The following is a 13,825-nucleotide window of genomic DNA, read 5'->3' as shown; positions in this document are numbered from 1 at the left end:
ATGCCAACTTTTCATCGGATTGCTCTTGACTCGCCATCTCTGCTGCCTCGTCGAATCTCTGTTTATCTGTTGTTTGTGTGTGTGTGTGTGTTTGGGGCGCGTGGGCTGGCATGTGTGTAAAAACACTGGCTCTGATTGGCTACCAGGAAACATGATTCTGCCTTAGCCAATCATAATCGTTTACCTCGTTATTAACCCACCTCCTCACTAGCTGCGAGCCAGTGGTGCGTTCGGATTACACAGTTTATTCAATCAATGCATAGTAACGCACCGCCTTTAACGTCCAGTAACGTTAACGGCGTTGTAACGACGGGAAAAGTAATTAGTTAGATTACCCAGTTACTGAAAAAATAACGTTGTTACCTAACGCCGTTCTTTTAAACGGCGTTATTACTAACACTGGCTACCAGTCACAAAAGGAAAAGGAAATGGTTTAAACACACAGTCAACCTGGGTATAACCATGATGGTACATTGGTGTAAAATGGGTCTTAGATACTTCCAGGTCATTTCCTTTATTAACCTTCCTAAGTAAAAAACACTATTCCACCGCAGACTCAGTCTCACATTGTAGGAGGAAAAACTGGATATCTGAGTTTAAGCTTGTCACTGTATCACTGCATGTGTTTATTGTATGCCTTTTATTAGAGAGTTTACAGTGGAGAGATAACAGGAAAAAGTGTTAGGGAAGACTGCGATTTATGCTCAGCATCTTCATTTTCTGTAAAATGAATGGAGTTAATGGATGAAACAACCAGACAGTAAATGTCTGATAAATTAAATACCTGATAAATCAAGGTACTTCATCACATTGATGCAAAAATGTACAGAAAAACAGTTTTGCTCATTGAATTGAAATACCAAATGCTTTTTTGGTGCTTTTTTCCCTTTATTACAGAGTGACAGTGGATACACATGAAAGGTGGGAGAGAGATGGGGGATGACACGCAGCAAAGGGCTGCAAGTTAGATTCGAACCTGGGCTGCTACAAAGGCCTCAGCCTACATCGGGCTAACGCTCTTACTGGGTGAACCCCCAGAAAGAGCTAATGATATTAAAACATTGGATATCTACTATAAAACCATATAATATGATACCATATTATACTTGGGTAAGAAAGTTTGTATTTTGCATACTGACTGCTCAGATACATAGTATAAATAGAATGGCATAATCTCTGTAGACCAATTTATCACCTCATATCGTTCAGCAGCATGCAGCTAAATCAGGTCCCTCTCAGCTCAAGGACAGATAACTCCTAGGAAAAAAGAACTGGAGCACACTGATTCATTTGCAGCCTTTAATTGTGCAAACAGACTAACATTTCAACAATTCATTGTCTTCAGCAGAGTCAAAAGAACATTGTATTCAGCTTTCAGAATTAGAATATTACTCAGAAAAGGTTTTTTTTAAATTGTCACAGAAAGTTAAACCTCAACATAAAAACTGAAAGAACGTCTTAACTGACACTACGTTCATGCGGTTCAGAGAACTGTAGGACCCAAATGCAGAGACAGCCAGGCAGTGGTAAGCTTGAGGATTTAATAACAATCAAAAGATATACAACCAAAGGAGTTCTCTAAACAGCAAGCAAAAATAATCCAAAACAAAGAGGAAGCCAAAAGAACAGGAATACCGAAAAACTGGAACACAGAGACAACGGGGTAGACTCCACACACAAACACTCAAAAGGATACAATGACCTGACACTAGACAAAGACAACACAGAGACTAAATACAAGAGGTAACGAGGTAAAACAAGGAACTGGTGACACGTGGATTCAGGAACAGGTGAAACACACCAGGGTGGGGATGACAATTACAAAGGTGGGAAAACACAAGGCAAGACAATGGAGAAAAACAGACTACAAAATGAAACAGGCAACCATAACACTCTGTTGTTTATCACTTAATTTAGAATACGAGAAGACTTTTTTATTATCTTTTGATGAAATACAGAATTGTTGACCTGGTTTTGTTGATGTTGCTGAAATACCTTTTGTATTGCATATTTTGAGAAGTTTGGAGTTCATTACGTTAAAGCAAAAAAAAATCCAATGTCCAGAGCCAAACTAGCAATGTGTAGTGTATCTTTCAGTACTTTCCTGACTTCCTGTCAGTAGTTTCATCAGTAATCTCCTGAAACAGCTGGTCACTATTGCTTTTATCAAACAAACAGGAAGGAAAAGTGAATTTTTTGGGGACTATTTTCAGCGGTGGTTTAATCTACATTTGGTACTCTAGAGAGCATTTGTGGCAGCAGAACTGTGTGTTTTCATGGACTTTGGTGACTTGAATAAAATATAGAATATCACCAGACTTATACTTTAATGTTAGAAAATGTTGTAATACTTTGCTACATTGTAGTAAAGTGTAATTTCTTCAGTGTTGTCCCATTAAAAGGTATACCAAGGAAGTAGTACCAAGGAAAACACACAAGCATGCATGTGCTCACAGTATAAAGGAAAATGCCAGAGAATCAAAGCAGAAAGGACTTACCATTTACAGGACAAGACTTGGCAAGACTTAAAATTGGCATTAAGGGTTCAAACCAAAGAAATATCCATTTAAAGTGAAGCAAATACAGTTTGTGTACATAAACTTCTTCAGATAAATATATACATAATGGTACAGTAGCTCTCTGAGGTGATGGACAAGCTGATCAAAGTTACTGTTTTCCTCAGGCCTCCAAAATATGCATCTGTAGCTTTAATTTCATTACATGTGTTAAAGCCTTCCCTGACATAAAATTAGTTTGAATCTATCTGCAAAGTAATCATAAATGCATCCTTCTCCGATTAACAATCATTCTGTTCTAAAAATGAATTCTCAGTTAGAACAAATAAATCATTTATAATTACAAAAGTTTTATAATTGTAGTGATTAGATTACAGTGAATTATTAATTAATAATTATTAAATAATAATAATAGAAAAAGATGTGCAGATGTCTGTATGGTGCATGTACTGTAGCTTCAAATCGAAGAAATGCTGGAATTCTCGGCTACATATTACATAGACATTTGTTTAGTGCAACTTAAACTTCATTTTACACCCTTAATTTTAGACTGATAACAGTAACCCTTCAGAAACCCATAAAGGGACACTGTCTGAGTCCTTCAAAGTCAATTCATTTTAAAGTTTTCATTTAAAAAACAAATCTCCCCCTTACTCTACACGTTACATTAATGTAAAGCCTCAACATATGTCTCTACATGTTACATTAACGTAAAGCTTCAACATCAGTCTCTACATGTTACATTAACCCACATGTGTTGGACTATTATCTTTTTTACATTGTAAGTAATCCTTATACTTCATACTGTCAACTTATCACATTACCTGGTCAGTATTTTGCACATTCCTGCACAAAATTGTAAAGCTCTTTCATTCAATTTATGCACAAAAACAAAGCTTTCTGGGTCTTAGTTGACTTGTCAGTGAAGCAAAAGTTTTTCAGCTAAGCATTATTGTTGTTTCAGCCGATGATTGGACCTGGAGAATTTAACGCCTAATGGTGGAGACAGCTGTAAGGACCCTGTATGCCTGGTTTAATCCCTTCAACCTTACTACTTTATTCCTTGTTGTCACCTGAATCAATTCATACATTAGTATTATTGCAGCTTTGACCTAAATTGTCTTTCAGATTCAAGGTTGTTTACATTCATTTGTGCTCGTCACATCATGTACATTAAATCCTTCCAAAAAAGTTGGAGGCTTCTATAAGAAAAGTTGGAGACACGCCGAGAAGACGATGAGATCGAAAAAGAGGAAGACCAGGGAGTGAGCAGGAGTGGCCCCACCGTTGGGGAGAGTTGTGTTGGTGCTGTTGCTGGCACTGGTGTTGGTGGAGTTTGAAGGTGGAGATAAGAACCCCACTGTACGAGCCAGGAAGGTTTGAAAGGTGCTCAGTTTGGGGAATTGCATCACTGCATCTCGTGTTTTTCTGGTGGTGTTTCCAGCTGATAACACTGCTGCCTGGAACCAAGAGTTGCCCAGCTTACACATCAATGGACCTCCAGAATCACCCTGAACAAACAGACATGCATGTTCAACATTTGTGTCGCACCTTACCGTGAAACTACAGAAAATAATATTCTTTCTTTTTTTTTGCTATAGACAATACCTTCTTATACTTTAAAGGAATGGTTTGATTTTGTGAAATTAAACTTTCTCGCTGAGAGTTAGATAAAAAGTTTGATACCTCTCTCATGTTTGTGCAGTAAATTTAATAGATAACTTAACATGTGGCCAACACGGGCACATTTACAGTGATGTTGATCAATGTGCATTGTCTCTGAGGAAATAAAACTTGACAAAAATAAACATGAAACTACAGCCAGGAGCCATGTTACACTTTAGTTTGTATGGGTTAAATAAAAAGGATATAACATGTTAATCAGTAAGAGTTAGAGATGGTGGTAGGTGGGATTGGTTACCATTTGACAGAGCCAGGCTTCATATCTACCGTACAGGCTTGAGAGTGGTATTGATCTTCTCATTGAGCTCTCAGCAAGAAAGGGAAAAAGCATCCAGAAATGCCTGTTTAAGGATCAACAAACTCCTGTTTAAAACAGAGACTTATAAAAGTATAATCATTTCCTGCTCTCTTTAATCACCTTCTCCAGTGTAAAAGTTCTGGTACAAATGCTGTCACTTGAAGACACGTTCCCGCAATTTTCCACCGATGTCTGGAACTCCTGCAGAACTTGTTCCACTGAAGTTGGGAAATATAAGAAATTTATGCAAATTGAAACATCTGAATCAAATTCAAATGACAGGAACACAGAATAAATGGGCAACCATACTTTGTTAGTGCCAAAAACAATGTACAGGGGCCTAAATGTTCAATGTAAAAAGGTGAATTGATGCAGAGGTAGCATTACCCCCTCCTTGATCGGCGTTCCAGCCAGCAGCCCAGCACGTGGAGCCCAAAGCGAAGGTCCGTCCGTTGTCAAGGCAGATGGGCTGGATGTAGTTGGACAGGCTTGGTTGTGTTGACAGATGCAGCACTGCTATATTTGACCCATTCAGGTTGCTCAGAGTGATATTTGTCACATTCAGTGTCATCTCAAAGGGGTTAGATCCATTCTGTTTCAACCGACCCAACACCACAGTCCATTCAGACGGTGTTTGTGAACTGTGAGAGGTAAAATGAACTAAGTAAGGACTCAAGAAAAACATCTGATTGGTTTAAAACAAGGGCTGGGCCTCTACACATGGTTTCCTAAAGGGCAGTGCTGTTATTTTTAATCCAACATTACATTAAAGGATAAAAGCTAGCAATCTGGTTACCTTTTGTTCTAAAATTGCTCAAAAATTAAACAGAAAATTACGATCCGTGACATCGCTCCAGCTGTCTCACCTTGAGAAGCAGTCGGCGTTGCTCAACACGGAGTCAACGGCCACCAGAGTCCCGCCACACACATGACTTCCATTCCAGTGTAGGCTCGCCATCCATGGCCACACACCAGCCGTCGCCACCGAACTTCCTCCGGAAATACTATTCAATGGGGCTTGGCCACAGAACACAGCTGGAGAAACAATCGCAATCAGATTTATTGGAATTTGACTTAGTTAGTTTTGCTGTTGCTCTTACAGAAAGAGACACAGTTTAAAACAAGGACAACAAAGCTGAACAAAGGTAAACATAAATTGCTATGTAAAGATATAAATATAAAAGGTACATAACCAATCAAAAGTTTGGACACACTTTGTCATTGGGAAAGTGTGTCCAAACTCCTTAATCTGTATTTAAATTAACAAAATATATAATTTACAGGTACAGTGGATGCTTAGTGGATGTAAGGGTTATTGCACAGGGATTGTTTCTGACACTACGTGACTGGAGGTACGGTCCCGTCATAGTGACGATCTGTGTCTGGTTTTTGTTTTGGCGTACAGTGTTCTGTAGCGCCTACCAGATGACAGAGTTTGGAGCAGGATTTATATATATATATCTATGCTGAGAAGCCAGTAGCGAAGATTCAAGATGGCTGACTCTCGTTGTGTTTTGGAAATCTTCGGAGAAAGACGACAGTCCAACCCCCTATGGGCGGGTTGAAAACATGCAGAATTAGCTCCTACTACTGGCTGTAGTCATAGACAATATATAAGAATAGACCAACAGATCCCGTTACTCTGGAAGGAGACCAGTGAAGGATATTAGAAGCACTTTTCCGATGAGTGCTGAGCGTTACTGCGCAGCCTCCAACGTAGATCTGACATGAGCAACCTGTCTGAAAGTTGTAAGTCTTCTGGTAGCTGTGCCAAGAGAAATGCAGAGACGGAGAGTGTAGGTATATGTAAGGAGATAACATGGGCACAGGCTAATTATTGCTAACTAAAATGCTAGTTATCATTAGTAATTAAACCGTAACAGCTAACTTAAGTCGAAACTGCCTGCAAGCTTCAGTTTTTCACCCCTTCCTGTCCGATGAAAAACATGTATCTCCAGATGTGTTGATGTTGAATGTTTGTGATAAATTGAAGAATAAAGTGTTACTTTATGTGTTGAGAAAATTCTCCTACTTCTCAACATGGCATCATGACTTTGCGTAAATATACACGCCACTTTCATAAAGCAAAATGGCGTGTTATTGTAGCATTTTCAGCTATCCACGTGTATGCCTAAGCTGTATACAGCTAATGTAAACATACCCACCACGTGGCCTCGCCACGTTGCGTGTTATCGCAAGAACGTGACGTACTATCGCGAGAACAACGTCACACGCCTGTAAAAAAAAAGAAAAAGAAAAAAATGTTTGGGTTTAGGAAAAGAACACAGGGAAAGGTTTTAGTAACAAAACAGTGACAAAAACACGGAAAATAACGACAAAAACACGTTTAGGAACACAATAAATGATTGGGTGTAGGAAAGAAACATTGGGTAAGGCTTATTAAAAAAAAAAAAAAAAAAAAAAAACAGCTGAAAAATTGCCGCCCGTGGGACACGAACCCAGCGCTCCTGGGTAAAAGTCCTACATTTTACCCATTCGCCACCCCAACCTACATCCTTACTCAAAATTGACTCTCAATGTAGGTCAATGGCAGCCGATTCGCGTTGATATACATGCAAAAAATGCGATTATGCGTCTTGATAACACGCAAAAACGGAATACAAATTGGCGTGACATAGATACGCCAATTCATGAGATCAGTCTGTACTTCTTAAGTTAAATAAACTCTTTTAAAAGCCTTTTTGGATCAGCTGGAAAAAGCATCATCACAAAGCCAAAAACATGGCTGTTTTTCTCACACCATGAAAAGTTTTAAAACTTTTTAAAGATAGGTGGTTCTCACAGGACAGCGACGCTACAAACAAATGATGATCTTATAGAATATAATGCATTGCTGTAGATTAAACCATCTAACAGGAAATAAAGGAGTTAAAATGAGCACAACCTTAAACATCTACAGCAGTAAAATGCAACATACACATTAATGCAGCAGTAATATTAATCCAGAAACATCAGATACTGACAGGACACATTTTACAGCACACAACTTACCTTTACTTTAAGTACTTAAGGTTAATTTTGCTGGTAATACTTACATGTTTTAGTTGTAAGTCAGATTTTACTACTGCACTACTGTAAATATGAAAACATCTCATTTTAAGTGGAAATTTAAGGTTAAAGTCTCGACATGACAGACACTCACGTTGAGGGAGGGCGGTTGGCAGGCCAGCACAGCGGATTCTGAGGTCACTGTCAGTTCCAGTGGACGTGAAGATGACAAAGCCCGGCTGGCTGCTGGTGATCTGGCTGTTGATCCAGGACTGATACTGGGACACTCTGGTGTAGACTCCTGGGGTATTAGGCTGGGCACAACCTTTTCCAAAACTTACGATTCCCCCCAGGATCCAGCGGCTGCCCTGCTTGCTCACCAGCGGACCACCTGAATCCCCCTTTAAGAAGAGAAACATTTAGGAGAGAAATCTTTGAGGGAGATTAAATCTGACACCAACACAGGCGTAAAGATGTTTACCTGACAGGAGTCCTTCCCTCCAGCACTTAACCCGGCACAGATCATGTTGTTTGTGATTGAGCCCACTCCGTAGTCACAGTTACACTCTCTGTTCCCTATGATTGGCACATTCACCTCCGTTAGGTTTCCTGGGGCAGGAAGGGAAACTAAAGAGAAACAAATACAGTAAATAAACAGCACATGTGATGAATTATGAGTGTTTGATTACTACATCAGTAGGTCTATGAATCTAAAGGACCATGTCTTTGCTGATTAAAGGTACAATCAGGAGTTTAAAGTTAAACAAAGTCAAACCAAATAACAGGTCCACTACAACTTCAAAATAAAGAACTGAAACCTGCTTACCCTCTCACATTGACAGATCATAGACAGGGACAAATAAAAGTAATGTTAGCATTGATCTTCTGATGCTGTTAAAGCTGTTTATGCTGTTTACATCACCTATTGAAGATTTCCATGAAATATGCTGTAAATATTTATGTTCCCAAGAGGATGAATCCTAATTTTTCAGCTGACCACTGAGTGTTTCCTCTAATCCCCTCTAATTTCTAAATTAATTTTAAAATCTATCTGGGAATTTTTGACCACTAGTAACACTATGTTTTTACAAGTAAATCCCTGTTTTGTTTGTACCATGTACGAGGCAAGAGGCCAGGTGTAGCTACATGCAGGGACGGACTGACAATCTGTGCGTTCTGGAAAAGTCCAGGCACAAAAAAAAGTCTAATAAAGCGATATTAACAGCCAACAGCAGGGGGCGCAAATACAACCACTTATACGCTACGTAGAAAAATAAAACTGAAGAAGAAGAGTAGGCCTACATCATTAGACGTGAGTTAATTTCACAACAGCAATACTGGTAAGTGCCAAGGGGGTAAGCTTCGCTTCAGAACTCGAGCCATCATGGCGCCATTTTGTTGCTAACTGGCCATCACCTCCTGTTAGCATTCCGCTGACCGCCATTTTTTTTTTTACGTCACTTGACTGCGAATAACTTTACATCTGAAGCGTTTAAAGACTCTATTTGTCCGTTGTTTAGTTCCAAAGAAACACGACAATGTATAAAAGGCTTCATTACCTTGTACCTCACGTTATGGCTCCGTAGCAGACGTTTTTGTAAAAATAAGCAAACGATTGTGTCATAACCAAGTGACTTACTGTCGCATAGTAGAGGAATTACCGTATAGTACAGGAGAAGCTCGCAGGCAGTTTCGACTTACATGAGATGTTTAGGTTTAATTACTAATGTTAACTAGCATGTTAGTGATCAATAATTAGCCTGTGCCCCTGTTATCTCCTTACATACACCTGCAGTCTCCGTATCTGTAAGATTGGGAATGATTGAGATTTCTCTTGGCACAGCTACCAGAAGACTTACAACTTTCAGACACGTTGCTCACGTCACATTCTCTCAGTTGGAGGCTGCGCAGTAAATCTGGCCATCACCGGAAAAGTGCTTCTAATAGCCTTCACTGGTCTCCATCCAGAGCAACGGGGTCTATTGGTCCATTATATACTGTCTATGGTACTGACAAACGGCCAACCATTGACATATATATATAATGCCAACGGCACGAATGAAGTAAAAGAAAAAAACAGGAGTGAGTCGGTTCATTAACGTATGGCACTCCATTCTCCCGGCTCAGTGACACGAGTCGGGTTAATTAACCGGCTCTTCAGTCAGTTCGTCAACACTAATCTTAGCGAATTGCATAGTCAACTCAAGATGAGTGTGCATCATGATTATGAAAATGATCGTGCCATTTAGTGCTGTCAAACTTAACGTATTTTATTTGTTTGAAATTTGAAACATTAAACGCGTTAGAAATTAATTGCGGGTTAACTGCGATTTAACTTGGTTGTATTTTAATTCAACAATTTTAACCAAAAGTTTAGCCAAAAAATCCTCGCTTGCACTTTCTTGTCTTCCATCAGAGTGCAGTTTTTCCTTTTCTTTCATATTTGCGTTTACCAGTGGTGGAAAGTAACGAAATACATTTACTCACGTTACTGTATTGAGTAGTCTTTTTGTGTATTTTGTATTTTTTAAGTAGTTTTTAAAATCGGTATTTTAAAATGTACTTGATTACATTTGGAGTGAAGGATTGTATTTCGCTACATTATAAATCCCATCCGTTACTGAGTAAAAAAAAAAAAAAAAAGACGAAAGGAAGAAAAAACATCAAGCCCTGACCTGAATGACTACACCAGACCATAGACTGTAATGCACCCTGAATGCAGCATTCTTTATTTTGCGCGAACCTATGCAGCTTCTTCTTCTCTGGTTGTAAGTCGCAATTAAAAAGAAGTAGAAGAAGAACTGCACCGTCGGATACTGTCTATGGTCGGACCCATGGATGTCGGACCTGGAACTGACAGGGAGACGTTAGCATGGACGTAAATCAGCTGTTATCCCTCAAAAATGACTTGACTGAAGCAGAGTGCGCACCGACATCTGAAGCTTGGCAAGATAATTATGCTCCAAAGCAACAATGATCCAGGGATGCAGCAGTCAGGGCCAGTTTTGTGATAAACTACAAAGTCGCCAAAACAGTAACCCATTTTCTGAAGAGGAGGTAATTAAAGAGTTTTGTTTGTTTGGTGGACTCTGCTGCACTAATATTCCCAGAGGAAAATAGAGACGTTTGAGAACGTGTCGCCTGACATAAAATTAATATTGAGCAGAATTAAGTTTAGCTTACTGGTCCGGCCCTCCACAACAGTCCCTGTTTCTCATGTGGCCCCTTGGGGAAATTAACTGCCCACTCCTGCCAGGACAACGTATGTAGGAGACTGGCTGAATTTATTCACATACATCTAATTAGCTCATACGTGCTACTAGGTGTGTAGAAGCTAGCTGCTATAGTCTGGGCTGTAACATTAGGGTCTGTTTATATTAATATACAGTATCTGAGTAGTATGTGAGTACACCCCTCACATTTTAGTAACTATTTCATTATATATTTTAAAGGGACAACACTGAAGAAATTACACTTAGCTATAATGTAAAGTATTAAGTGTACAGCTTGTATAACAGTGTAAATGTGCTGTCCCCTCAAAATAACTCAACACACAGCCATTAATGTCTAAACTGCTGGCAACAAAAGTCACTACACCCCTATGTTAAATTCCCATAGAGGCAGGCAGATTTTTATTTTTAAAGGCCATTTATTTCATGGATCCAGGATACTATGCATCCTGATAAAGTTCCCTTGGCCCCCCCACATCATCACATACCCTTCACCATACCTAGAGATTGCCATGGTTTTATGTCGGTTAGCCTAATAGCTGGTTTGATTTGCATTGAGAGATGATTTTATGGAAAGTACCCCATGCCAATCTCTAGGTATGGTGAAGGGTATGTGATGATGTGGGGGGCGGGGGGGCTTTTCAATTCCAAAGGCCAAGGGAACTTTATCAGGATGCATAGTATCCTGGATCCATGAAATAAATGGCCTTTATAATAAACATCTTCCTGCCTCTATGGGAATCTAACATAGGGGTGTACTGACTTTTGTTGCCAGCAGTTTAGACATTAATGGCTGTGTGTTGAGTTATTTTGAGGGGACTGCACATTTACACTGTTATACAAGCTGTACACTTAATACTTTACATTGGAGCAACGTGTAATTGCTTCAGTGTTGTCCCATTAAAAGATATAATGAAATATTTACTAAAATGTGAGGGGTGTACTCATTTTTGTGAGATACTGTAATTAACAGTCTATGGGTCTAACCCATTTATGGCGAAAAACACGTGATTTGGCCTTGATTTGCATTATAACTGTTGTTTGTTTGTGAAGAAAAGAGGGGTTTGGCCCTCAGAACTAACAATATATGGTACTTTTACTTTCAATTGATTGTTTGAAAACATTTTATGGGATGGTCCGAACTAAAATTGCACATTATATCTTTCTAAGGGTCTTAAATAACGTGTGACATGGGTTATGTTGTTATTACATGTGTATACATTTGTATAGATGTTTATACCCTTGTATAGATTTGTCTTTAATTAAAATCAAAAATAGTTTTGGATTTATGACCCCTTGTCATAAATCCTTGTTATGACCCCCTATTTTCTCTACATGGGAGAGATCGCCCCCCCCCTGTTTTACAGTTAAAAAAAGATGTAACTAAGTAACTTTTACTTAAAGTACATTTTAAATGAGTTACTTATTATTTTTACTTGATTATTTTTTCAGTTAGGTATTTTTACTTGTACTTAAGTAATGTTTAATCAAAGTATTTGTACTTTTACTTGAGTACAATATTTTAGTACTTTTTCCACCTCTGGCGTTTACTATTGTGGAACTGGCAAAGACCAGAGGCCTATACTGTGAAGCAGGATTTGGCATTAACGAGCTAACTTCAGGTTCAACCCTTCAGGTTCAATCGCCGTGGTAACTTCTGCGGAACACCTGACCTCGTCGGGAGCAGGTTAAGTTGGAGATCAGAGATCAACCAGTGTTAAAGGAACACGCCGACTTATTGGGAATTAAGCGTATTCACCGTAACCCCCAGAGTAAGACAAGTCGATACATACCTTTCTCATCTCCGTGCGTGCTGTAACGCTGTCTGATGGTTCCAGCATTAGCTTAGCCTAGCACAGATCCTGCAGGTAACTGGTTCCAACTAGCCTACTGCTCCGAATTGTGACAAAAGTGACAAAATAACGCCAACATGTTCCTATTTACATGTTGTGATTTGTATAGTCACAGCGTGTACAAAAAACAACGTAACATGAGACACAGCCATCTTCTAACAGTAAACAAACCGGGAACTATATTCTCCGACAGGCTTGCTACGAGCATATCACTCCGCCCATGTACTATATTCTTCCGCCTGAGAATATAGTTCCCAGTTTGTTTACAGTTAGAAGACGGCTGTGTCTAATGTTACGTTGTTTTTTGTACACGCTGTGACTCTATAAATCACAACATGTAAATAGGAACATGTTGGCGTTATTTTGTCACTTATTCGGAGCAGTAGGATTGCTGGAACCATTCACCTGCATGTTCTGTGCTGGCCTGATGCCGCTGGAGCCGTCAGACAGCATTACAGCACGCACGGAGATGAGAAGGGTATGTATGGACTTGTCTAACTCTGGGGGTTACGGTGAATAAGCTAAATTCCCAATAAGTCAGCGTGTTCCTTTAAAGCCTACTGACCAATCAATTTATTGGTCTCGATTGATAACGGCGTCACCGTTCTTTAGAAGATCAGGCGGAGCTCGGTGCGCGGAGAGAGAGGGAGAGAGAGAGGGAGAGAGGGGGAGAAAGGGGTGCGCACATAAAAGTTAAAACATTTAGAGACCGACAACCCCATTAGCATATTCCCTGATGGGTATATTTATGAAATATATAGATTGTAATGGAAGGGAATTACATATCGGCTTTTTGAGCCGTGTGTTGCCAATGCGCACATCAGTTTGCATTATGTTTTTATATATATTTTATTTTCTATGATGGCTTCCCACTGCCAGGGTTGCAACTGAAATCATAGGCTAAAGCAACGGAAGTTTATGGAAAGTACAAGTGTAATCAGATCTTGGTCCTGACTGATGGGGAAGTGATATTGATAAGCGTTGTGATTTACGCATCTACAGCGTCGTCTATTTCTTTGCCAGCTTTCGTCCTGTTTTAGGAAGCAGCGACTGTATTGCGTTTAGCCTGCAAAACTGTGTCTGTGATCTTCATATTTATGTAGAATATAGAGTATAATTTCCTCTTCTTATATAAAATATGCGGCTCTGGTAGATGTTTGCATTTGGTCGTGCTGTGCAAACACTGCCTCTTTTATTTGAACGCACGCACCGCTGGATTGGGAAACGCTGGGTTGA

The 13,825-nt window shown here is 39.5% G+C and overlaps 1 protein-coding gene across 1 annotated transcript in view; it reads right to left on the bottom strand.

The window, feature by feature from the left end:
• Positions 1-2,900: 2,900 nt before the first annotated feature.
• LOC114569456 (transmembrane protease serine 9) overlaps positions 2,901-13,825 on the bottom strand; it is a gene marked incomplete at its 5' end in the record, with an annotated part of 58,685 nt that continues 47,760 nt past the window's right edge. Inside the window, 6 exons of the mRNA XM_028599272.1 lie at positions 2,901-4,027; positions 4,618-4,715; positions 4,885-5,138; positions 5,364-5,532; positions 7,661-7,907; positions 7,988-8,133. Of these exons, the coding sequence (XP_028455073.1) occupies positions 3,719-4,027; positions 4,618-4,715; positions 4,885-5,138; positions 5,364-5,532; positions 7,661-7,907; positions 7,988-8,133 (1,223 nt within the window). The remainder of the gene's footprint in view (positions 4,028-4,617; positions 4,716-4,884; positions 5,139-5,363; positions 5,533-7,660; positions 7,908-7,987; positions 8,134-13,825) is intronic.

This window comes from Perca flavescens, chromosome 15 (genome assembly GCF_004354835.1).
Source record: "Perca flavescens isolate YP-PL-M2 chromosome 15, PFLA_1.0, whole genome shotgun sequence".
In the NCBI taxonomy this organism is placed as follows: Eukaryota; Metazoa; Chordata; class Actinopteri; order Perciformes; family Percidae; genus Perca; species Perca flavescens.
Note: the sequence above shows the minus strand (reverse complement) of the source record. Positions and strands in the feature narration are given on the sequence as shown.